The 26,444-nt window shown below is 40.5% G+C and overlaps 3 protein-coding genes and 1 pseudogene across 3 annotated transcripts; 2 read left to right on the forward strand and 2 right to left on the reverse strand.

The window, feature by feature from the left end:
* Positions 1-6,462: 6,462 nt before the first annotated feature.
* On the reverse strand, positions 6,463-7,146 carry LOC117292414 (CD209 antigen-like). Its single transcript, XM_033774445.1, has one exon. The coding sequence runs from the start codon at positions 7,144-7,146 to the stop codon at positions 6,463-6,465; it is 684 nt and encodes a 227-aa protein (XP_033630336.1).
* A 3,287-nt stretch (positions 7,147-10,433) lies between these two features.
* LOC117292415 lies at positions 10,434-11,112 on the forward strand (annotated as a pseudogene).
* Positions 11,113-14,468: 3,356 nt separating this feature from the next.
* LOC117292416 (C-type lectin 9a-like) lies at positions 14,469-15,191 on the forward strand. Its single transcript, XM_033774447.1, has one exon. The coding sequence runs from the start codon at positions 14,469-14,471 to the stop codon at positions 15,189-15,191; it is 723 nt and encodes a 240-aa protein (XP_033630338.1).
* A 9,305-nt stretch (positions 15,192-24,496) lies between these two features.
* LOC117292203 (protein PERCC1-like) lies at positions 24,497-25,504 on the reverse strand. The gene has a single exon (XM_033774166.1). It carries the CDS (start codon positions 25,502-25,504, stop codon positions 24,497-24,499), a length of 1,008 nt encoding a protein of 335 aa, XP_033630057.1.
* Positions 25,505-26,444: the final 940 nt, after the last annotated feature.

Genomic DNA, 26,444 nt, shown 5'->3' on the forward strand with positions numbered 1-26,444 from the left:
GATGACCAATATGGTGGCAGCGTGGTCAAGGTCTCTAGCCCGTGCTGCCAAAGCGCATTAAGCTAAAATCATTCACAAGAATCATCTCTGCCCTTACATATACCCATTTTACCCCTTTACTTGGCGAAGAGAAGCAATCATAGTAAAGTGTCTTTCTCAAGAAGACAAGTGTCACGACCGGGACTCGAACCCACGACTAAGCCACCAGAACTTCAGTCCAATGCTCTACCAAAATTTCAAAAAAGTGTGTTTGAATAACATGAAAGAAGTTCATCAGGCGGTAAAATATCAACTTATTAAATGTATTTTCTAAGAAACACAGCCAAATACTCACGTAATTTTGTTTACGTTTAGACTAGTTTCACTAGTCATCCTCAGAACGAGGCACCACCAGTCGGTTGGTGGCGCTGTTGCCTGCTTCGGCCACTGGATGGTGGTTTGGCCGAGTGTGTCCTCCCCGGGGACAAGATCGAAAAAGAACAGAAATGTGGCGTGGTATACGAAATTCCATGCCAGTCGTGCCAACTATCTTACATCGGGGAAACGGGGATAAAATTTGGTACTCGGTTCGAAGAACACAAAACAGAAGTCAACAAACTAACATCCGGCACCATGACGAGGGCAAGAAAAACATCCACAATAGGAAAAGAAACCACATCGGCCATAACAGAACATGCTAGGGACAACAATCACGTGATGAATTGGGCGGACAGCGCAATTCTACATAAAGAGGGTGACAAATATAGACGATGAATCCGGGAAAGTCTCTAGATAAGGAGGCGACGATCTGTTCTGAACAGAGACGAGGGAGGGTATGAACTATCACACATATGGGACCCCCTCATACCCCAAGTTCCACCAAGGGGGAGGACACACTCGGCCAAACCACCATCCAGTGGCCGAAGCAGGCAACAGCGCCACCAACCGACTGGTGGTGCCTCGTTCTGAGGATGACTAGTGAAACTAGTCTAAACGTAAACAAAATTACGTAAGTATTTGGCTGTGTTTCTTAGAAAATACATTTAATAAGTGTTTAAATAACATTTGAAATAAATGCAAACTAAAAAACAACTCTGTGAATTTTAGTTAAAAAAGAGAAAACCATCTATGTGAAGATAGTAAATAAGACGGGAGTTGAACCTGTACTTTTTGAGGTGCAGTTCCAGTGTTCTCCACAAACTGCGCTGCCTGGATCCACATTACGGTATCTCCATGTAATTACACGATGCAAACATTCTGGTTTTTCCTGTTCAAAACTAGAGGGCTGTAGTCTGGCACCTCATATGCATGGTAACAATCACTTTTCATTTTGACTCTTTAATCAGGAAACACGACTCCACCATTATAATACCACAGTGGGTGCGTTCGATTAGCTTCCCTGTGTCGTATCCCGCTCTGCACACTCTGGTGGGCCCCCGACAAGAGCTAGTCGAACGATCACTCGCCCTCTTGTGGTGACGTCATGCACCTCAGGCAAGCCCTTAGCGACCCGTTCCATAAGCAGGGCACTTTGGGCTGACCCTAGTGAGCCCCTGGAATGACGTCAAAGCTATTCGAACGTACCGGGAGCAGACCCCGGGGATGCTAATCGAACGCACCCTGTATCACCCTCTATACAGCGGAGGTCTCAAGATGGTGAGGGACATGAACGAAAAGTAGTGGTAAGACAACTACTCATAGTTCAACGTACACACAATCCTCAATGTCCTTGGAGTGGGTGTGAACAAGATGGCGACTGACGGTTTCTTTCTTGAAGACGTCCTCTGTCATGTATCTTGGAAATATCAGTCTAAATTTACTAAAAGACTGCTGGCTTCCTTGTTTTTTGATACATAGAGCCTATGTTTTTACTGCCACAGACAAAGATACCAAATGCTGATAGTCTTTATCTCGGTTCATGTCTGTCTATAGACCTTTTCGCAAATACTGGGGCGCGCGCGTAAAGCTTGGAATTAGGTGCATTGTGGTCTAGCTGGTATCCAAATTTGATCCATATCTATCCCACAATGCACCTCATTCAACAGTCTGCGCTTGCGCATTTGTATTTGCGAAAAGTTCTATGTCGGTGATGAGACGTCATTGAGAAGAGAAACCCAAGTTGGCGATATTTATAAAATATTTAATGTTCAAAGTTCAAAATAGACACAACCCATAGTATCATTGGAGTCGGTGTAATCGTCCTCAAGAAAGGTGACGTCATTGAGTTGACATTTCTTCTCTTTCTTGCTGCTCTGCCAAACATTAAAGGAGCGGCAACGAGGATCTGATGTACCCGCCCAGCCACAAGCAATTACGCCCTCTACGGCCAGGTTGTCGATGACGTGACTGAGGGGGCAGTATTGAGAGACACGCCCATCGGGACCTAGCAGGGTGTGGTAGACTGGCGTGGTCGGGGCTGGCATCTCACATACAGCTAGTTTGTGCTGCTGGCAAACTTTGTTGTCAGACCAAACTCCAAGAGAATAAATGGTTACTCGAGCACAGTTTAAGTCGGTGCTGTTTCTTGGGCTGTGTTTACGCCAAGTGGTAAATTTTGCAAGCTGACCTTCACAGAGCCAAACTCCTTCTTGAGCAGCATCTGTGCAGCCGATCCACAGACCGCCATTACCTTCCACTGCCCACTCGAAGATGAAGTCGTTTTCTTCTTTCGAATCAGGCACTATGAGGTTGCTCCCTGGTCGCTTGCATGCCGCCTCGGCTTGCATCCAGTTCATCTTCCCAGGCAGTAAGATGTAGCAAGACTGACGCCATTTTACCCAGCCAGTTGGACAAGAGGAGAGGACGATAACAATGCTTTGCATTGTCATCAATGTGAAGAGATGAAACAGAATGGTATTCATTCTTTGAATAAACATTTTTACCAAACGCCACAGTAGCTCTGGTTGTATGAAACGTAAACTGACAAAAAAGTCCTCACTAATAATTCACGTGGGTTTAACATGCAAGCAACGAGTACAACACCAGGCTGTCTACCGTCGACACTTTTATCAAAGTCAATTGCTTCAATTAGTGTCTCAATTTGTTGCTATTGTTTAAAAGTGAAGTGAGTCAAATATTGAACAAACAATATCCAAACGGTTGCGATGCCAACGAGCAAACAAAACCAGCGACCTAAAATAATCAGACCAATGAGGCGCAAAGATTGTCAGAAATGATGATATGAATAGTTTGGTCACTTTTTACCGAAATTTCAATTATTTATTTATTTTTCCCAGCAAGTGCACAAGAGAAGGGGACGATTGTTCATCTATGTGTGTTTGATTTATACATCTGCTCTAGATGAATGGCAGCAGTTGTGGGGGGGTTGAATCCCACCCAAGTAATGTGTCTGTTGTTTATAGAATGGGAAAAACACTGGGTAAACATTGCTTAACACACATCGGTGTATTGGGAAATGTTCTTTATCCCCATGCAAATTTAACATGTAATATATCTCTGCTAATGACTCCATCTCTCCTTGATGGACAAACATGAGTTTTTCTTTCGGTATTTCACAAATGAGCTTAAGTTGAACAAAGGCTTTGAGAAATAAGTTTAAATTCTTGACTGAGATATTTTGAGATGATGTGTTGTAAATCGATTGGGTTGTTTAGAATGGTGTTGAGTAAGAGAGGGAACAGGGCACAGTTCAAAATATTTAGACTGCGTAAGGGCGAACGTGATGCACAACAAGTAAGACGAACTAATTTTCACTCTTTGTTATTATTATGATTATTTATTCCGCCATTGAATTAAGAAAACTATATACAGGCCGTTAAAGGAACACGTTGCATTGGACCGGTCGAGTTGGTCTTTAAAAAGTGTTGTTTGTTATAAAATGCATGTTACTAGAAAGATATTTTAAAAGTTGAATATAATGATCGACACAAGTACCACTCGAAATTGCGTGGTTGTTACCTCGTCGACAAACACGGTCGGCCATTTTTGGGAGTCAAAGTGTTGATTAGTTCGCAAAGTTAAAGGAAAACCACGCAATTTCGTGGCAAATGTGTGTGGATCATTGTATTCTACTTTTAAAACATCTTTCCAACCGTATGCATTTTATAACAAACGCTTTTCAAAGACCAACTCGACCGATCCAAGGCAACGTGTTCCTTTAAAGCCATTGGACACTTTCGGAACAGAAAACAAAATAAAAGTTCACAGATTTAAAAAATAACTTGCAGGGTTTACAGAAGGTAATGGTGAAAGACTTCTCTTAAAATATTATTCAATGAAACGCTTTACTTTTTGAGAAAACATTAACCCTATAGTCCCTGCACCGCCCGAGTTTGCCGACATAATTTTGTTTTTCTTTTCAAGATTCTTGCAGTAACTTTACTGAAATCGTAGTTCAAATTTTTTAAAGATAGCCAAGGCTTATTATTTATAATTAAATGCACAATTTTTGACCCTTTCGGTAATATTTGTACAAGTCCTCATTGGGGAACAATACAAAAAAAACCTACGGTAATATTTATGGCGATTATTCTTGTATAATGATAACATGGATACAATAGCTTTTCAAGGCTTTCATCTGGCTCAATGCTGATTGTTTGCGAAGGCATAAGTTTTCGACAATATCACCATGAATGATAAATACAGTTTCCTTTGTGTTTACTAATAAGCGTTTTGTTGGGTAAGTGCTAAATTATTTCATCATCATTAGCTTCGTCAAGTCAACTGTGAAGAGACAAATTAATAATGATCTATAAATAACTAGATGGATTCACCAATGCGTAGGCATACTATTAACTACCTGGTTTTATTTTGATGTTTATTATTTTCTACAAACAAAAGCTACAGCGAGGTTTCCTCCTACCGCATAATACAGTGTATCGCTTTAGGTGGCTGGGCGGTCCAGCGGCTAAATGGTTAAGACAATTATCAATTATGCAACTTATGAAATTCGACCTTAAGCCACTCAAGTGTCCATAAATCCACCAAACAACATCGTAGCGCAACACAAGATGTGTCAAAACGTGCAGAAATTAACGGTGAATAGAAACGAACAATTAAATGTTTGTATACTATTTCAGGTTCCGATAAATCTGACCATTTGTAAGTGTTTAGATACTTTATTGGCGCAGTTTAGTTGTGATACACGAAGTGTGGGCCTTTGGGCAATACTGTTTACCGAAAGTGTTCATTGGCTTTAATTTAAGCCAAAACTGTAATTGTGATGCAATGAAATTAACGAATGATAACGGCCTCATTTGGTCTAAAATACGGTCAATTTCATAAAGCCTGTAAGCAGACAATTTCTGCTTACGGAGAAACTCTCAGCAGAGTTTCTGTTTCATAAACAGTGTTTACCGTATAAGCAAAGTAATAAACACACGCTAGCTTGTCAGTTTGTACGCAGATTAGTGACGTACCAATGTAAATCTTCTGTGGACGCATTGCACAAGCTTTTCTGTAATTATAGTAAGCTCAGAAAATTTGTTTACTGGTTAACAGCTTTATAAAATTAGAACCAAGGTGAAAATAATAATTATATATTTGAAATTCATTAAAATTTTAAGGATAAGGTTATCTTTTCATGAAATTCCATGCAGAATTATTAAAATACATAAATTTTGGAATTTATTTACAAAAGCAAACACAAGTTTCATAATCGCGCAAAACTGTTCAAGTCTCGCAAGTATTCGAATATTTGTGACCAGACAAAGAGCGCGAGTTTGTTTCCTCAAGTTTTTAAACCAATGTACGTTAAAAAAAACTTTCCATTACTCACGAGAATTGACTTTTACACCACTGACTTTTTCAATAAACAAAGTGAGTCTATGAAATATAGTACATAAAAGACCTTCATATACAAAGTCTCTCAAAATATACACTTCAAAAACCGGGTGTTAAATTAACACCATTGGTGTAGTCAAATATTTTATAACCAACAAAAGAATCAAATTGTACACCATAGGATGTTAAAATAACACTAATTTCTTTATCAATATAAACTACTAGGGAAACTGACTGGGTAAATTTTGAAATGATTTTTGGGGTTGAACAAAGAATTGACTAGAGTGGGATTCGAACCAACGACCTCCGGATTAACGTGCCGGCGCTCTACCAACTGAGCTATCTAGCCCTATATTGGCGGTGTCCCTATTTTGTCAATATCTTTGTTCGGGGGTGCCAGTCAGAAGCCATACAACCGTTAACTGCCGTGTGGTCAATGATCACACCCACATTACGATACAACCTGGGAAGCGGCAGCCAGGGGATCACCTTAAAAGGATGCGACTTTTTGTTTCACTAATTTCTTTAAAAACATTAATTACACTAGTGTTATTATGAAGTTAATGTTGATATGTTCTGTATCTATATAATTATAACAATAATCATGGTATCTTTAAGGCATAATATTCTTCCATAAATCAAAATTCTGACATCACGATGAATACTGTTTTAGATTGTCCCCGTTGTTATACTGCATGGTTTGTCTGTCGGTGAATGGGACCACAGTGCATGACGAAATGCTCAAAGTTCAAAGTAGACACAACCCTTAATATCCTTGGAGTCGGTGTGATCATCTTCAAGAAAGTTGACGTCATTGAGTTGACATTTCTTCTCTTTCTCGCTGCTCTGCCAAACATTAAAGGAGCGGCAACGAGGATCTGATGTACACGCCCAGCCACAAGCAAACATACCCTCTACGGCCAGGTTGCCGATGACGTGATTGAGGGGGCAGTATTGAGAGACACGCCCATCCTGACCTAGCAGGGTGTGGTAGATTGGCACGATAGGGACCGGCATCTCACATGCAACTAATTTACGGGCGCCATTCTTGCAATGATCGCTATCAGACCAACGCCCACCGTCGTATACAGTCACTCGGGCACAGTTCAACCGTATGTCGTTGTGTGGATTGTTTGGATACCGCCAGTTGGTGAATCTTGCAGGCTGACCTCCACACAGCCAAACTCCTTCTTCAGCAACATCGGTGCAGCCGATCCACATACCGTCATTCCCTTTCACTGCCCACTCGTATATGAAGTGGTTTTCTTCTTTCGAATCAGGCCATATGAGGTTGCTCCCTGGTCGCTTGCATGCCTCCTCGGCTTGCATCCAGTTCATCTTCTCAGGCAGTAAGATGTAGCAAGACTGACGCCATTTCACCCAGCCAGTTGGACAAGAGGAGAGGACGATAACAATGCTTTGCATTGTCATCAATATCAAGAAATGAAGCAAAATGGTATTTATGCTTTGAAGAAACATTTTTATATAACGTCACAGTAACTCTAGTTTGATGTAATGTAAACTGACACAACTAGCCGTGCGAGCAAAAGTGAATACACCACGAGAATACAGCAGAGGTAGTTTTATTCTCCGTCGTCACCTTCACCATGGTAACCCAACGTTTGACGCTTCGATATTAGCGTCCAAATGAATGGTTTTTATTGTTAAAAAATTGTTCAAGTGACTCAAATTTAATTTAAAAACAGTCGAACGTTTACGAAACAAAGGTAAACGCAAAACCAGTGACCGGATATAATCAGACTGATGGGTTAAACGAATAATAATTTTCAGTAAAATTTCATAACCTTGATGCGAAATGTCAAACGTTGCATGATGGGAGAACCACGTAATCAAATTGCGTTGCTGAGCGCAAAAGGAAAAAAAAACCTAGCGTTTACTATGAATACATTTTTGTAGACATTGAACACAAAGTGGCGTATTGCCTGAACGTAAGCCAACAATGCGAAATATCAAAAATACGTTGGTGTACGCTGGTATAAGTTTGGGGTAAGTTGGGGATACGTCGTTTACGGTAAGAGCACGCTGTGATACGCTGTTAAAAATTTTAACACGTCGAGCCCGCGTTTTTTTTTTAGCATGTTCAAAATTTCTCGGCGTACTGAACGTGTACTTCATACGTTCTGCATAAGTTCCCTATAAGTTCATGGTACGTTAGACATACGTTGACATACGCTGGCATACGTTAGAGGAACGTTACTCGTAGGTTGATATACGTTGATGTACGTCGGCCCCTGGTTGCTTGCTTCTTCTTGGGAGGCATGATGACTGCCTGATGACATCGGCGGGAATGATGTGCTTGAGATATACCGGTATTTATACGTTCTACAGCGACATAGGTCACGTGTTCGTTGTACGCCGAGGATACGCTGAGGATACGTTGAGGAAACATTTAGGATACGTTGAACTCGGCAGACATATGCTATGAATGCGTTAGACATGTTACTCATATGCTTGCATACGCTGCCAACTTCGTGATATTAGTTAGTGAAACGCTATCAATGCGTTAGTCATAGCGCTATGTATACGTTCAATACGCTATGGATACGTCATTTCCAACACCGATGTCGACTTTTTCGATGCAATTCCTTGGGAAGTTGGACGTTCTTGGACTTTGAACTATTTTGTGCATCCGTTGGCATACGTTCAGGCGATACGCCATGGTGTGCCAGGGCCTTAAAGTAGGTACACTAAGTTACTTTGTCCAACGTTCTACAAGATGGGAAGACCATGGCCCAATGTCATGGCTCTGCTTACCGTAAGCAAATAATCAGCGCTTACGGAAGCAGGGAACTTACGCCAAGCGTATTTCACGGGTTCATATCGGAGAATTGTTATTTGTGTGCGAGTGTATTCGTCGCTTAATACACAGCAAGCGCACAAGTTCGGCGAGATGACGTAAGCGGAAAATGGTGATCGTCTGCGCAGAATTCGGCGGTAAGCAGATCCATGATACCTAATATTACATTCCGTGAAACAATGTAATTGTACTTCAAAATTACCAAATTTCTTGTGACTTTTTAATCCCTAAAAGACGCTTATACCATGGAGCTATAGCTCCATGCTAATATAGAAGGATCGAATTCGGGGAAGGTGTGACGACGGAGAATATACTACCTGTTGTTAGCCTAATGGTTATTTCTCGCTTGTTTAATTCATGTACCTTATCAGTAGACTCAACGTGACAGTGATATTTTACATAAAACAAGAGTAAGTGGCGTGTGATAGTAATGTTTTTTAAAAGAATGAATAACATTCTGTTTGATCTCTTGATATTGATGACAATTCAAAGCATTGTTATCGGCCTGTCCTCTTGTCCAACTGGCTGGGTAAAATGGCGTCAGTCTTGCTACATCTTAGTTCCTGAGAAGATGAACTGGATGCAAGCCGAGGCGGCATGCAAGCGACTAGGGAGCAACCTCGTAGTGCCTGACTAAAGAGAAGAAAACCACTTCATCTACGAGTGGACAGTGGAAGGGAATGAAGGTATGTGTATCGGCTGCACAGATGCTGCTCAAGAAGGAGTTTGGCTGTGTGGAGGTCAGCCTGCAAGATTCATCATCTGGAAAGACGACAGCCCAAGAAACGACATGAACTTGAACTGTGCTCGAATGACGGTTCATTTATCTGGAGTTTGGTCTGACAATGTAAGTTGCCAAAGTGCAGACAACAAGTACTCTGCGTGTGAGCTGGCGGACCCTATTGTGCCAATCTACCACACCCTGCTAGGTCCCGATGGGCGTGTCTCTCAATACTGCCCCCAATCACATCATCGACAACCTGGCCGTAGAGGGCGTGATTGCTTCTGGCTGGGCGTGTACATCGGATCCTCGATGCCGCTCCTTGAATGTTTGGCAGAGCAGCGAGAGAGAAGAAATGTCAACTCAATGACGTCACCTTTCTTCAGGATGTTCACACCGACTCCAAGGATATTGACGGCTATGTCTACTTTGAACTTTGAACATATATAAAATATCGCCAGCTTTTGTTTTCTCTTCTCAATGACGTCTCATGACTGACAAAGACATGAACCGAGAGAAAGACTATCGACGGTTTTGTATCTTTGTCTGTGGCAATATATATTATGTATATAATAATTACAACATTCAGACTCTTAACAGTGAATCTAGGCTAAATGAAACCCCCATCCTGGTGTGCGGATGTTGGCAAGAGAAAGGATGTCCAAGGGAGTATACCACCAGGTGCCATTTTGTTTGCACCTCGATCTATCTGCGTGGGAGGTACTCCTGCCTGATGAAAGAACTACACGCGGTCGCCTTTGAAGTTCACTTTGAATTTCAGAACAATGGACATCGAGTTGCATAGTATACCGAGCAGTTTGTATTCCATAGACTTAGCAAAGCAAAATTTAAAACACGAACCTTTCAAAGCAGACTTCTCTTAGTTACTCAATAAATAGTGTCGATGAAAAGGACACAAGTTTAATTGCCAAAACGGCTCTGCGTTTTAATCGATCTTTGAGCTGATTCCTCACACGAACACTCTGAAGTAAAATCATATCACTAAACGCAAGCAAAACTGAGTGAGTTCTGATCAGAAGTTTTAGTGTAACGACTTGCCTTGTAAGCTAAATGACTGTCATAACGCAACAAAATTAGTCAACATAAGTCGATTTGATAATGTTTCTTCAAAGCGTGAATACCATTCTGTTTCATCTCTTGATATTGATGACAATGCAAAGCATTGTTATCGTCCTCTCCTCTTGTCCAACTGGCTGGGTAAAATGGCGTCAGTCTTGCTACATCTTACTGCCTGAGAAGATGAACTGGATGCAAGCCGAGGCGGCATGCAAGCGACCAGGGAGCAACCTCATAGTGCCTGAGTCAAAAGAAGAAAACGACTTCATCTTCGAATGGGCAGTGAAAGGGAATGACGGTATGTGGATCGGCTGCACAGATGCTGCTCAAGAAGGAGTTTGGCTGTGTGGAGGTCAGCCTGCAAAGTTTACCAACTGGTATTCAAGCAGTCCTCACAACGACGCAAGTTATCTATGCCCGAATGACTGTTTTCAATGAAGGATTTTGGTCTGATCAAATAATATACCAGATTACAGATCATAAATTAGTTGCATGTGAGATGCCGGTCCCTATCGTGCCAATCTACCACACCCTGCTAGGTTCCGATGGGCGTGTCTCTCAATACTGCCCCCTCAATCACGTCATCGACAACTTGGCCGTAGAGGGCGTGATTGCTTGCGGCTGGGCGTGTACATCAGATCCTCGTTGCCGCTCCTTCAATATTTGCCAGAGCAGCAAAAAAGAGAAGAAATGTCAACTCAATGACGTCACCTTTCTTGAGGACGATCACACCGAATCCAAGAATATCGAGGGTTGTGTCTACTTTGAACTTTGAACATTTATAAAATACGCCAACTTTTGTTTTCTCTTTTCATTGACGTCTCATCACTGACAAAGACATGAACCGAGAGAACGGCTATCGACGGTTTGGTATCTTTGTCTGTGGCAGTAAAACACATTATGTATATAAACAAAGAAACAAAGAAACCATCACTCTCTCAGTAAATTTAGGCTGATATTTCCAAGAGACATGACAGAGGACGTCTTCAAGAAAGAAACAATCAGTCGCCAACTTGTTCGCATCCACTCCAAGGATATTGAGGGTTGTGTCTGCTTTAAACCATGAGTAGTTTGATACCACTACTTTTCGTTGATGTCTCTCACCATCTTGATTCAAAGTTTACTACACCAGGAAAGACCTCCGCTGTAGAGAGTGATACTGTGCTATAACAAGGGTGATAGTCGTGTTTCCTGATACAAGAGTGGACATGAATAGTGAATGCTGTTATACATGTTAGGGGCCAGACTACAACCTGATAGCCTGGTTTAGTAACATATTGTGATCGGGGAAAGAAACATGTTTTCACCATGTAATTACACTGAGATACCACAAGGCAGATCCATGCATGTTAGATTTGACAATTGATTGAACTAATCAGATGCATGCGCACGGTTCATTTGTTTAAAAATAACTCATAATTTAATTGCACGTTTTTACAATAATATATTCAAATGGTTTGATAACGCATTCACATGGTTTGGTAGTCTATAGTAGTGAATTACCAAAAGCGTCACCCTTTCTACATATTGAAGCATTTAATTCACCTCAGTATTGATTGCCTGCATGCAATGCCATCATTGACTTGGTTAGTCTGTTTGTATAGGATAGTAAAACATAATACTATGTGGACAGATTCAAGCGGCAATCTAAATTATGCGTGCAATAGATTATAATTTTGTTGAATGAAGAACTTCCTCACAAACAACATCTTCAAATAAATTATAAATTCGTTTGAAAGAAGTAATAAACCATGCTATCAGGTTATTTATTCGTTTGAATCGATTACTTAATCTTTCAAACGATGATGTGTTATTAATTGTTCGAACGTAACACCAAAGCACGATAACGATTATTCATAAATACCTATTGGTGGAGAGCGCGTCACGTGGTTGTGTATAAACCTTTGTTTATGTCCAGTAAAAAGTGTTGAAACATGGGCGTGAACACGCGAGCTTGCACCTGTTCTTATAAGACAGTTTCTTCATATCTATTGGTCAAGAGCAACGGCTGAAACAGTTGTGCCATATCACGCGATACGCGCGTTTCGCGCACAGCATTCCCTTATAAGGAGTTGTTTACCCGAGGGCGGCGAAGGGCTTTACCATTTCATAGCTGGAGGGGTGTTGTGTTGAATGAAATCATTGAACAATTATAATTTTTGCATTTATTTTACTTTTTGACCAAAAAGTGTTGATGTTTTTTTGACCGAAAGGGTATTTATGAATGGCTATCAAAGTGTGTTGAATCAGTTTTCAACTATAGTGGTTTAAATCCGCCGAGGCCTGATTCTTTATAATCTACCTCGACCTCGTCTCGGTAAAATTATCAAGAACCAGGCCTCGTAGGGATTAAACTAGTTGAAAACCTCTTCACCACACATTGACTCCCTTAATAAACCAAGCGAACAAGCTGTTACTTTGTTTTGAGTATAAACGATTACTATTCTGTGCGAATTGGTTATCATTTTGAATAGATTATGATTGTTTATTTTGTATTTTTAACCATCAAACTTGTTGGGAATGATTTGTAAAACTTTTCAACTGGATTGTTTTTCTTTCAAACACTCAGATCATACGGTGCAAAGGGGTTAGTAAAGCGTGCAAACGGATAGTTGATTATGATTGCTTATGTTGAATTTTTACCATCCAACTTGTTGAAACTGTTCAACTGGACACCTTTCTTTCAAACAGATCACCGTGCAAAGGGATAAACAAAGCGTGTGAATGGATAGTATATTATTATAGCTTATTTTGTATTTTAATTCATCAACATTTTAGAATGGTTTGTTAAACCTTCTCAGCTGGATTTCTTTTCGTTCGAATAGATAGTTATACCGTGGAAATGGATATTAGCAAAGCTTGCAAACAGATAGGGCCTACCACTTCGTATGAGTGCCACAGATTATACTTAACCTTGCAAACTTCCTATATATTTCTTTAAACAGGTTTGATACTGGATCATGTAAACAGGTTATTAAATCAGGCTAAATATACGATCAATTATGACTAAACCTAAATCGAGCACACGAATTACTGAAAGAATATCACGCGAAATTGTCTTCACTTTGCAACCATGCTTTCTATAATAGAAGTCGCCAAGACCGCATTGACTCTATATACAACCAGCATGAAACGTGCTCGCAGTTACTTGTTCTGGTCTTTTCACATTTTGTAGAATGTTTGACAAAGAAATCACTAAATAATGTATATTCGGTGTGCAGTATCACTTTGTTACAACACATACTTTACTGTGTAGATTTTGTTATTTAAAGGGACACGTTGCCTCGGTTGGGCGTGTTGGTCTATACAAAGCGTTTGAAAACCATTTGTTATAAAATGCGCCATTTTTGTGGAGTCAAATTTTTGACTCCACAAAAAGGCCAACCGTGTAAGTTTCCAAAATAAAAGGAAAACCACGTTAAAACTGTTAAAACATCTTTCCAACCATATGCATTTCATAACAAACGGTTCAAACACTTTTCATAGACCAACTCGTCCGATCCAAGGCAACGTTTCCCAAGATCCTTTTCAGAAATAGGTTGATCATACCAATTTCTAATCTGCGGCAAGAGTTGAATAAAAAATCATTTCAATATAAACAAAATCTACACAAAAACACATGGTGTTTCACACCTTTCTATATGTCTCAAAAATTATATACAGAGTGAACACCGCAAATTCTTCTCTTGTGCTCCCAACGCCATGTTATTACGTGGATCTACCATATCCATGCAACTGCTTGCGCATTAAGCATCAAGGTTATAAAATTATACTGATTACTATTGAACCAAGATGACGTAAAAGTTGAATAAATTATTCTCTCTGTTATTTCTTGGAGGCACTTCTCATCAGTTTGATTTTAATCCGGTCACTGGTTTTGCGTTTCCCGTTGACTTAGCAACCGTTTGGCTGCTGTTGATTAAATTTGAGAGACTTGACCAAGTTATAACAAAACCCAGTAATTTAGACGTTTACTGCAGAAGCGTCGAACTTGGTGAAGGTGACGACGGAAAATTAAACTACCTGTATCCTCGCTTTGTACTCGCTGTTGCTTGCACGTCTAGTTGGGTCATTTTATACTACTTCAAATTAGAGTTACTGTGACATGTGATAACAATGTTTCTTCAAAGCATGAATACCATTCTGTTTCATCTCTTGATATTGATGACAATCCAAAGCATTGTTATCGTCTTCTCCTCCTGTCCAACTGGCTGGGTGAAATGGCGTCAGTCTTGCTACATCTTACTGCCTGAGAAGATGAACTGGATGCAAGCCGAGGCGGCATGCAAGCGTCCAGGGAGCAACCTCATAGTGCCTGATTCAAAAGAAGAAAACGACTTCATCTTCGAGTGGGCAGTGAAATGGAATGACGGTATGTGGATCGGCTGCACAGATGCTGCCCAAGAAGAAGTTTGGCTGTGTGGAGGTCAGCCTGCAAGATTCACCAACTGGCGGTATCCAAACAATCCACACCACGACATACGGTTGAACTGTGCCCGAATGACTGTTTACGACGGTGGGCTTTGGTCTGATATCGAACATTGCAAGAATGGCGCCCGTAAATTAGCTGCATGTGAGATGCCGGTCCCTATCGTGCCAATCTACCACACCCTGCTAGGTCCCGATGGGCGTGTCTCTCAATACTGCCCCCTCAATCACGTCATCGACAACCTGGCCGTAGAGGGTATGATTGCTTGTGGCTGGGCGTGTACATCAGATCCTCGTTGCCGCTCCTTTAATGTTTGGCAGAGCAGCGAGAAAGAGAAGAAATGTCAACTCAATGACGTCACCTTTCTTGAGGAAGATCACACCGACTCCAATGATATTAAGGGTTGTGTCTACTTTGAACTGTGAGCATTGCGTCATGCAACGTGTTCCCTTTCCCATTATTAGTCACACTGACAAACAAACCTTGCAGTAAACAACAAGGAAAATCTAGTAGAGTATTTATCGTGATGTCAGAATTTGCGTTTTGGAAGGATATATGCCTCATAGATATTGAGGAACTTAGTACAATTTATGTAGATTTGTTCACTTTTCTTTGTTTATTGAACAATTCCATGTACTATATCATGCATGTCCCGTGCGTAGTGAAAGTTTTGTTGACCACTTGGTCCCACGTACATTGCTTGAAGGAATAACCAATGTTCGAAAACGCGCGAGATTTGCTTAGTTATTGAGATAATCGTAATTATGGCCTGCTTTTGTAAATAATATATTTAAACATTATGTACCTGAATAATTCTGCACTATTTATGGAAATTCATGAAAAGATAACCCTACTTTTTAAATTTGATTGAATTTCGATTACATAATTATCACTTTAAAGACACCGGACACTTTTGGTAATTGTCAAGGACCAGTCTTCTCACTTTAGTGTATCTCAACAAATGCACAAAATAACAAACCTCTGAAAATTTGGGCTCAATTGGTCGTCGAAGTTGCGAGATAATAATGGAAGAAAAAACATCCTTGCCACACGAAGTTGTGTGCTTTCAGATGAATGATTTTTGGACCTCAAAATCTAGTTCTGAGGCCTCGAAATCAAATTCAAATATTTTAGTGGAAAATTACTTCTTTCTCGAAAACTACGTTACTTCAGAGGGAGCCGTTTCTCACACTGTTTTATACTATCAACAGCTCTCCATTGCTCGTTACCTCGTAAGTTTTTATGGTAACAATTATTTTGAGTAATTACCAATAGTGTCTTCTGCCTTGAACCCTTCTATTTATAAAGCAATATTTTGTGAGCTTGGCAGAAAAACTTGTGTATCGCATCCACAGTGGATTCACATTGTTACGTCACTCTTCTGCTTGCAAGCTGGCAAGCTATATAGCATGTTTTATATGCTTTACGGTAACCATTGATTATGGAACAGAAACTTTGCTGAGAGCTGCTCCGTAAGCAGAAATTGGCTGCATACAGGCCTTTATGAAACTTACCGTAGTTTCGACCAAATGAGGGCGTTTTTATTCGTTAATTTTATTGCATCACAATTACAGTTTTGTCATAATTTAACTGCATGTATAAAGTTTTCTTAAATCAGTGATTGAATAAAATATATTATAGAACTGAACAAAAATGGAAAATTAGTTTGTCTTACTTGTTTTGCATCACGTTGGTTCTCATTCGCCCTTACACAGTCTAAATATTTTGAATTGTGCCCTGTTCCCTCTCTTACTCGACACCATTCTAAACAACTCCATCGATTGACATCACATCATCTCAAAATGACTCAATCGAGCATTTCAACTTTTTTATCAGAGCCTTTGTTTCGACTTGGGCTCATTTATGAAATACCGAAAGAATAAATAAAGATAATTATAAATCGGTTGGCTGGCATGCTTGCCGTCTTGGACTGCATGCTCTTTGCATTATAAAAAGATTTGACAACTTTCTTCCAGTGACAGTAATAATCAAATAAATTCTCCAAAATGTACAATAAACGCAAATTTCCACTCTAATACATATTAATACAAAGTATATATTATAACTTACAGGAATACTGGCGAATCCTGGCTTTTCCAGAAGTTCTGCTAATACTGCTGATGCAGGCTTACATCTACCATTCGCTGCATACAAATGATTTTTTTGAGCAACACTCCAACTACAACTTGTCGAACTCTCATTAGTTCTAACTGCCAAAGGCTAGCTATATGCCCTCTCTCCTAAGGCCAACAAATCATTGAGGCTGGCTATACCCTCTCCTCAGGAAACTCAGATGCTGAATGACAAATGGTACACAACACGTCCTCCAAAACCAGAACAAGAATCTTAGGAATTTCTAATTGTGTTCCCATTAACGTTTCTACCTGCCCGCTCATGCCTAGTCATGAATATTCACTATAATTATGCGAATAACCAGTGAATTACATTTACGCTTCTATGCATATTAAGATGGCTCACCGAGTTCGAGGAAGGGCGCGGTTCGGCCACTTGAGATGAAAAACTTGTTCTCTCTCTAGACAAAAAACTTACTGTATACCACTATGGCCATTCACACTTTATATTACGTAACTCATCTGTAACAATGATGCTGGAGTAAATTCGCTACAATTAATTTCACTCTGTGACATAAACATACGCCGTGTTGGGCTGTATTTTTATGTCCGCAGTCGGTTTAGTTTTCTATTCTGTCTAACCGAAGGTCCGGAATCTTGTCGTGACCTTTAAACTTCATCCCCTTGGGGAACCATGTGACCCGTAGTGCATCATCTGGTCACATGTCACTGAGCGGAATGGCGTCGAGGGTTAACCAATGAGGCCTCTTTTCTGCCATTCATGGAGAGATGGAATCATTAGAAATATGATAGATATTAAATTGCATCAGGGATAAAGAATATTTCCCCACATATCGATGTGTGTCAACCCTGTATAGGGCTTACTCGGTACTTTCCCGAGTCCTACAAACGCACAGGCAAAATACGCGGGCGGGGATCCAAACCCCCAACAAGTGTCACTTAAGAGCAGATGTTTTAATCAACCACTAAATGAACAATCGTCCTCATCTCTTATTCACCTTGCTGGGAAAAACAAATAGATAATTGCAATCTCGGTAAAAAGTGACAAAATTATTCATATCATCATTTCTGACAATCTTTGCGCGTCATTGGTCTGATTATTCACGTCACTTGTTTTGTTTGTTCGTTGGCATCGCAACCATTCGGCTATTGTTTGTTCAATTGACTCAATTCACTTTTGAACAATAACAACAAATCGGACACTAATTGAAGCAATTGACTTTGATAAAAGTGTCGACGGAGAATAAAACTACTGCAGTAGCCTCTTGTGGTACTCGTTGCTCACATGGTTAATCCACGTACCTTTACATGACATAAAACGAGAGTTACTGTGGCGCGTGATTTGTTTCTTAAAAGCATGAATACCATTCTGTTTCATCTCTTGATATTGATGACAATACAAAGCATTGTTATCGTCCTCTCCTCTTGTCCAAATGGTTGGGTAAAATGGCGTCAGTCTTGCTACATCTTACTGCCTGGGAAGATGAACTGGATGCAAGCCGTGGCGGCATGCAAGCGACTAGGGAGCAACCTCATAGTGCCTGATTCAAAAGAAGAAAACGACTTCATCTTCGAGTGGGCAGTGAAAGGGAATGACGGTATGTGGATCGGCTGCACCGATGCTGCTCAAGAAGGAGTTTGGCTGTGTAAAGGCCAGCCTGCAAGATTCACCAACTGGCGGTATCCAAACAATCCACACAACGACATACGGTTGAACTGTGCCCGAGTGACTGTATACGACGGTGGGCGTTGGTCTGATAGCGAACATTGCAAGAATGGCGCCCGTAAATTAGTTGCATGTGAGATGCCGGTCCCTATCGTGCCAATCTACCACACCCTGCTAGGTCCCAATGGGCGTGTATCTCAATACTGCCCCCTCAATCACGTCATCGACAACCTGGCCGTAGAGGGTGTGATTGCTTGTGGCTGGGCGTGTACATCAGATCCTCAATGCCGCTCCTTTAATGTTTGGCAGAGCAGCAAGAAAGAGAAGAAATGTCAACTCAACAACGTCACCTTTCTTGAGGACGATTACACCGACTTCATTGAGGGCTGTGTCTACTTTGAACTGTGAGCATTTCGTCATGCACCGTGGTCCCTTTCCCATCCTTGATCACACTGACAAATAAACTATGCAGTGAACATCTGGATTATCTAGTAGAGTATTCATCGTGATGTATTGAGAGACTCACTTTAATGCACATGAAGGTATATGTAGATTTATTATTAGGCTCGATTTGTTTATTAATAAAGTCAACCTTGAATTAAACTATTAATATCACTTTTTACTCATACGTACCAGAGCTGTGTGAACAAAATCACAGGCATATTGCTTGGGTGGGATTCGAACCCACGACCTTTGCAATTTTAGAGCAGTGTTTTACCAACTAAAGCCAGTTCGAATCCTATGATTAGCAGCGGGTACCACAACGATTTAATAGATGGGAAATCTGCATCGGGGATAAGAAATGTTAATTTTGGTTTTACCCATACACCGATGTGTGTTTGTACTCGAGCATCCACGATGCGAATTTTTCAAACAAACGTATAACGTAAACCAAAACTAAATTTCTGATGAGAGAAACATTTATTGAATAATATGTGTAAGTAACAAGACGGGAATTGAACCTGTATGTTCTGAGGTACAGTTCCAGTGTTCCACAAACCCGCGCTGCCTGGATCTTAGCCTTTTTTTTTTAGGTATGGCGGACACCATAGGAGTGCACTGTTGGGATTGGTTTGGTGTATACAGACAAATTTACCCGAACCCAATAGTGTCATGAAATCACCATATCTCAAAATGACTTGTGGTATCTTTGTGTATACAGGTCCTTTCTTTATGCTCTGTGTAATTTCATGATGCAAACATTTTGTTTTTGTCTGGTTTCTACTACCCATAACCTTTATGGTGCAGCCATTTTGACAATGTCACCAAACCGAGGCTAGATGGTAACAGTAGTCTGGCCCCTTGTATATATTCATATTCAAAGTATTCATGTTAAAACAGGGAGCATGACTACAAAGATTGTAGAAGAACGATAACCGTCGCCTACGCGGATGTAATTTCACCCAAAGCGGCAGCCGTTAGTTGTGCCGTCGGCTTGTGCCTTGATGCCTGGTTATTTGCCTAACGTACACTCATTAATCACAACCACCATCCATTGCAGCGTATGTTTTGGGGTCATATATTGGACTTTAAGAAGTTATTTATAAATGTTAATTGCACCAGCAAGAACAATAATTTTGTTAGGAACAAAAAATATATGAGTTTGGACGCATCGACGGCAGAGGATATTTAGGAGGGTTTTTAGGTTAAACGTGTGAAGTTAAATTCTACATGGCGAAATAAGTTATCAGAAGCAAAAAACAACAACATATAAATAAGAAAGCAACATACAAATATTTTATTTTTTAAATTGTTGTCTTTTTCTTTTTTATTATTCTTTTATTATAATAAACATGTGTATGTATACATAGTGTTGAAATTTACCTAGCGCGTAAACTTTCGAACTTAGCAAAGTCAAGATGTTTAAATGCAACATTCTTTGCCCATAAGCTGAAAGTAATTTTACAATAATAAAATTGGACATTTGGAGATGACATGTAAGTATCCACGCGCAAAGGCAAAGATACATTTGGTTTTTGGAAACAGTTCAATTATTGTTCCAAACCTGTATGAATCATGAATGGTTGTTATTTTTGGGTATCGCCGAAAAGCAGGAGCGGGTAGCCCCACGCAGGAAGAATAATCCGTAATTGGGCTACACAATCTGAGAAACATTTCATGCAGAAACGTTTCTCAGATTGAAATTTCTTTGCATCCTTTTCTTTAGAACCACATTTCTGACAAGGGGACCGTTTATCAACAGCCCGCAGTGCTTCACGATTTTATAAATTTTGAGTGATTACCAAAGGTGTACAGTCCCTTTATTGGCAGTGGACACTATTGGTAATTACTCAAAATAATTATTGGCATATAACCTTTCTTGGTGACGAGTAATGGGGAGAGGTTGATGGTATAAATCATTGTGAAAACGGCTCCCTCTGAAGTGCCGTAGTTTTCGAGAAAGAAGTAATTTTCCACGAATTTGATTTCGAGACCTCAGCAGATTTAGAACTTGAGGTCTCGAAATTAACCATCTAAATGCACACAACTTCGTGTGACGTTGGTGTTTTTTCTTTCATTATTATCTCGCAACTTCGATGACCGATTGACCGGTTTGTTATTTTATGCATATGTTGAGATACACTGTGAAGGCTAGTCTTTGACTATTACCAATAGTGTCCACTGCCTTTAAAGGCTGGACCACGTTTTTAACTCATGATAAATCACTGGTTTTTAAAAGCACCCCTTTTTTCATAACATATGTTTCAATTCTTTATACAACATCAACAAACCTGTAAAATAGAATGTGCGATCCTCGCCACATTGTTAGCGAGACCACGCAATTCGAGAACACAACTCGAATGAAGACGATATCTTTGAAACCGTTATCATCTTTTTAAGTTATATTGACACACAGATTTTAAAAATGGTAATACTTTTTGTAAATACATTTTCCTTTCCATATAATAGCCTACAAATAAACCGTTGAAATTACCATTCAAATAAAATTTAAAATGGGGACATGGAAGCTTATTTGTTTTGTACAGAAATTCAGTTTTGCCAATCCCCGGAATTGTTCGACAATGCATTTAGCCAAAACGAGTTAACGGGAGCGGAAGTCAAGTCTTATTGTCCGGCTACCTTTGTCTACTTTTTGTTTAATTTATTTGACTGGCATATACAATTTCATGACTGAACTTTCCTTCTCAACAATTATGATGTGATTTGTATAGGTGCACAGCCACAACCATGCGACACATTGTTTTCCCATTTTGTGACAAATCATTTGAAATTTGGTAGCAGTTATCTCAATGTTATTAATGTATCAATTTAACATTCACTGTGTGAGAATAAGAATTTCAGTATGTCAAATACAATTAAAAATCTGTAAAAATTACTCAAAATTTATCTTTTGTTCATTTATGTGTCTGTGTAACAAAGCCATGCCATATCTGGTGGTAGAAAAAATGCGCGGTAGTCTTTACTTAAAGTCACCTGGAAATAGATTTTGTTTTCTTTCAAACATAAGAGTATATGCTTACGAACAATAAAACAATTTTTTTAGTAATTCTTTGTCACGATTTATATGTTTAAAAAGTATATAAAGTTGTTTGGGGGGCTGACTCCGCCTTCCCCCTTTTGTGACGTCAATCGAGGCAGACTTTGCCTGCAATGCGTATAGTAAACACACGTGCAAAGTACATGTACGTCCAAGTCGTGAGTTGGTACATTTCAAAAAGTGTTTTTCTGCATTTTTGAAACGTACAAACTCACGACTTGGTCCGTACATGTACTTTGCAATTGTGTTTACTCTACGCATTACAGGCAAAGTCTGCCTCGATTTACGTCACGAACAGCGCCCTCTCGGGTCGGGGTCTACTCTTAAATTTGTAAATAACATAAGAACTGATTTTTTAAAACCTTAGTTAACTGTTTATTCACATTCCACTCATCAAAACACATATATTAGTGACAAAAGCTTTATTTTGAAAAAAATACCACTTCCAGGTGACTTTAACATTTCCTGGGATGGGGAGATTGATTCAAAAGAGGGCGCCATCAGTTGACTGCGCGAAGCACGCAAAATAGTGCGCAATTTCAGAGCTTGCGCGAGCAGGAGCTACATGGCGCATATGTCGCGTGCAATTATGTCCTCTATGCAATACTATCCGGAGGACATTATTGCATATGCAATATTGTCCGCCGGAAGGTTTTGCATATGCAATCGTGTCGCCCGGACGCTGCTGCATAATGCAATTGTGTCCGCCCGGACACATTTGCATATGCAGTTGTGTCCGCCCCCATGCAAAACCGTCCTTGCAGTAAATATAACCGCCTTTTGTACAAGCTAAGTGCATGTCATGAATGACATGGGAAATGTTCGGCCATTGGGTATTCGCTGCAATCATTAAATACCGTGAATATTCATGCTGCACATACTGATGTACATGTCATGTACATGTCCACTGGACGGTTTTTGCATAGCCCCGGACACGATTGCATATGCAAAACTGTCCGGAGCGGACAGCATTGCATGGCGGACACAATTGCATCTGACACCTATACATGGACACAAACTCGAGGCAGAGCCGAGACGAGGCTTAAACTGCAGATTTGTTCTCAACCTTTTAAGGTATTTTGATGATTTTTACGTAAAGGTATTTATGCCTGAAGCCTTTGTTAAGCATATGAAAACAAATAGATTTGAACAACAAGGGTATTTTTCTTTCATTATTCTCTTGCAACTCCAAATTTTCACAGATTTTTTATTTGATGCATTGTTGATAAGTCGCACGACCACGATACTGCCGTTTTTAAAGGCACTGGCCACACCTTTCGTAATTGCCAAAGACCAGTATTTTCACTTGATATAGGCCTATCCCAACATATTATTGGTCATCAATTTGTCATCGAAGTTGCAAGAGATACATGAAAGAAAAACACCCTTGTTCCACAAAATGTGTGTCATTTCATCTGCCTTATAAAAGGCTTCAGCTGAAGTCTCTTAATATTTGAGTGAGAACTTACCCCTCTCTCTCTCTCTCTCTCTCTCTCTCTCTCTCTCTCTCTCTCTCTCTCTCTCTCTCTCTCTCTCTCTCTCTCTCTCTCTCTCTCTCTCTCTCTCTCACAAACAAACAAGGAGCCGTTTCTCGCAATGTTTTTCTTTTTTTACTATACCAACATCTCTCCATTGCTCGTTGCCAAACGTTTTTATGCTAACCATTATTTTGAGTAGTTACCAAAAGTGTTCAGTGCCTTTAAAAATCACCTAAATTATTTTATTCCCACCCACGTTCAGGTATTTTCATCCACTTTTGTACAAAATAAAATAAGAAGTGTTATGGTAAAAATTTCAACAGTTGGGGCATAGGCCTATGGTACACACATAAGGAAAATAGGGTTCAATCGGGGTATATGAATACCCTTATTGAAGTATAATGAAACCTTCATGTTGCAGTAGTCGTGACTGAGTTATAAGCTAAGGGTATTGAGTTGTTGCAGAACAAACAATCAACATTTATACAAAAAATAGTAAATAATGTAAACACGATTATGTAATTACAGTTTCCTCTTCGAGGGCTGTAGTTGAAGGCACTGGGCACGTTTGGTAATTGTCAAAGACCAGTGGTCTCACTTTGTGTGTCACAACATAGCCTATGCATAAAATAACAAATCTGTGAAAATTTGGGCTCAATATTGGTCATTGAATTTGCAAGAAGAATAATGAAAAAAAGAAAAAAAACTTGTTTTGTGTGCTTTCAGATGCATAATAAAATGCTTCAGCTGATAATGTTTTTGTTTTTTTGTTTGAGTGAGAAATTACCTCTTTCTCAAAAACTATACGTTACTTCAGAGGGAGCTGTTTCTCACAATGTTTTATTCTACCAACAGCTCCCCATAACTCGTTACCAAGTAAGTTACCAAGTAAGTTTTTATGCTGACAATTGTTTTGAATAGTTACCAATAGTGTCCATGCCTTTAATATGGTTTGATAGTTTTGTTAGAGAGATCACCAAACACTTAACAGTAACTAGTGGCTGACGACTGTACCCGCAATATGTGTGTCGTACTCTGACGTAAAATTTGCGACAAGATCGCTAAAGTCCGGTGTATCTTGCTCGGTAACCATGGCAACGTGCGATCCAAAACTAACACTACTGCTTACGCATTTGCGTGACGACGACGACAGTCCCTTTGCCCCGGGCTCCACGAAGAAGCTGGTGGGGAGGGAGCGTTTTCTCCACGGTAGGGCGCTCAGGGATTTTCCGGTGGGCTCTTGGTGGCGATGTACCCATCGATGCTCATCGCTGGTGCCCTGATGGTGATGTTCGATGCGTGTTTCATCAACACAGCCCCCAAGAGCAAAGTCAAATAACTCTTTCAAAGGTCCAAGCCCTTTAGTACAACCATTGACGGGATCGATGTTGTCAGCTGAGGAGGTTGACATATTACGAGGAGATGAAGACGAATTGACTCCTCTCCGACCCCGACCGGACGAGGAGGGCTCAGCCGCATCGCCGCTCTGCGCCACCCTCAGTAAGTCCGCGTAGTACAGCTCCCTCCCAGACTTCCCTGATGCAAAGCGATCCTCGTACACCGTCCCTAGCGATTCGGGTTCATGTGAACCCTTCTTGCGGCCAAAGTACTTCTGGATGTCCCGATTGACAGCCTCGGCGAACTCGAGAAGCTGCTCGGCAACGTTGGGCTCGGGGTCCGACAGATCCTCGCTCGCCAATTCTGAGTCCATGTCAGCGGAAGTGTAGAGTGACTCGTTGTCACTATCTTCAACATCATCGTCTTCTACATCGTCGTCTTCCTCGTCGTAATCGTCTTGTACTTCGCCGTGTCTGCTGAGGACTTGATCTTGGTAACTTCGCTGAGGAGTGTAGTAATCGTAACCGCTCATTTGATGGTGGTGTTGATGGTGTTGTTGGTGGTGGTGATGATGGTGACGAGGGTAACCGTGATGACCGAAGTTTACTGCCGTCATATTTGGGTGATGAGCGGCATAGCTCACTGCCATCTCAGTAGCCATCATTTCGGAATCGCCGCACTTGGTTCCCACAGTTCACGATCCGTGGCACTTGCTTTTTTCTCTTCAAGTTCAGAGATGTCCCTTGCTGACGATATCAATATCTCGACCCGACAGTAGGCCTAATCGAAGTTCACAATCTGAAAAAGGGGTTTATGAGAAAATTAATAACTAAAAGCAGTATTTGTTATAATGGTTATTCAAAATGTTATTCTGAAAGTGGAGGACACGGTATAAGACAAACAACAAACCATTTTTGATATCTTTACAAAAATACTTCACTGAGATTTACCTCGCGCGTGAAAGCAAAAACCGCTTCCACTGAGCCGTACGGCTGCAACTGTCAACTGCTGATAAATGGCCACCGCAAACAAACTGCCCTGCTTTTAAATTTCGCGTAAATCATTATCAAGTTCCAACCGAAAAGGACGAAACGTTCCATCCGAGCAGCCCCGGCTCAGCTTGGGATTAAATTACAGCCATGAAATTTAGGTCGGCAGTTTTTTTTTAGCGTTCCTCATCAGTTGAACAACACGCATACTGAGACAAAACAAAACAAATATTCAACCACAAACTATCGAGAGTGTATCATTCACAATGATCAGAATAAAAATGTACGGACTACTGTTTGTGGGGCGTAAATGATCCCCATCATGGTGCGGGGGAGAGCGAGCAGGCGACCGGCGACCCTATTTAGCTAGACTTCAGTCGGCTCGACTCATTTTGACGGCGACATTTATTCTACAAAAAAACACCGAGCTACCGTATAATACATGAACTTTGGACGCTGAAATGGGAAGTGTCAACCTCGACCGATGCTTCAAGTAATTTTGCTCTCTTTTCTTTCCTACGTTTGTTTGTGTATTAGTTTACAGGAAATGTAGTAGGCCATATTTAATTGTGGGGGGTTGATTATTGTGGATGCTGCGTCGTGCACTTTTAGTTA

This window comes from Asterias rubens, chromosome 7 (genome assembly GCF_902459465.1).
Source record: "Asterias rubens chromosome 7, eAstRub1.3, whole genome shotgun sequence".
Classification (NCBI taxonomy): Eukaryota; Metazoa; Echinodermata; class Asteroidea; order Forcipulatida; family Asteriidae; genus Asterias; species Asterias rubens.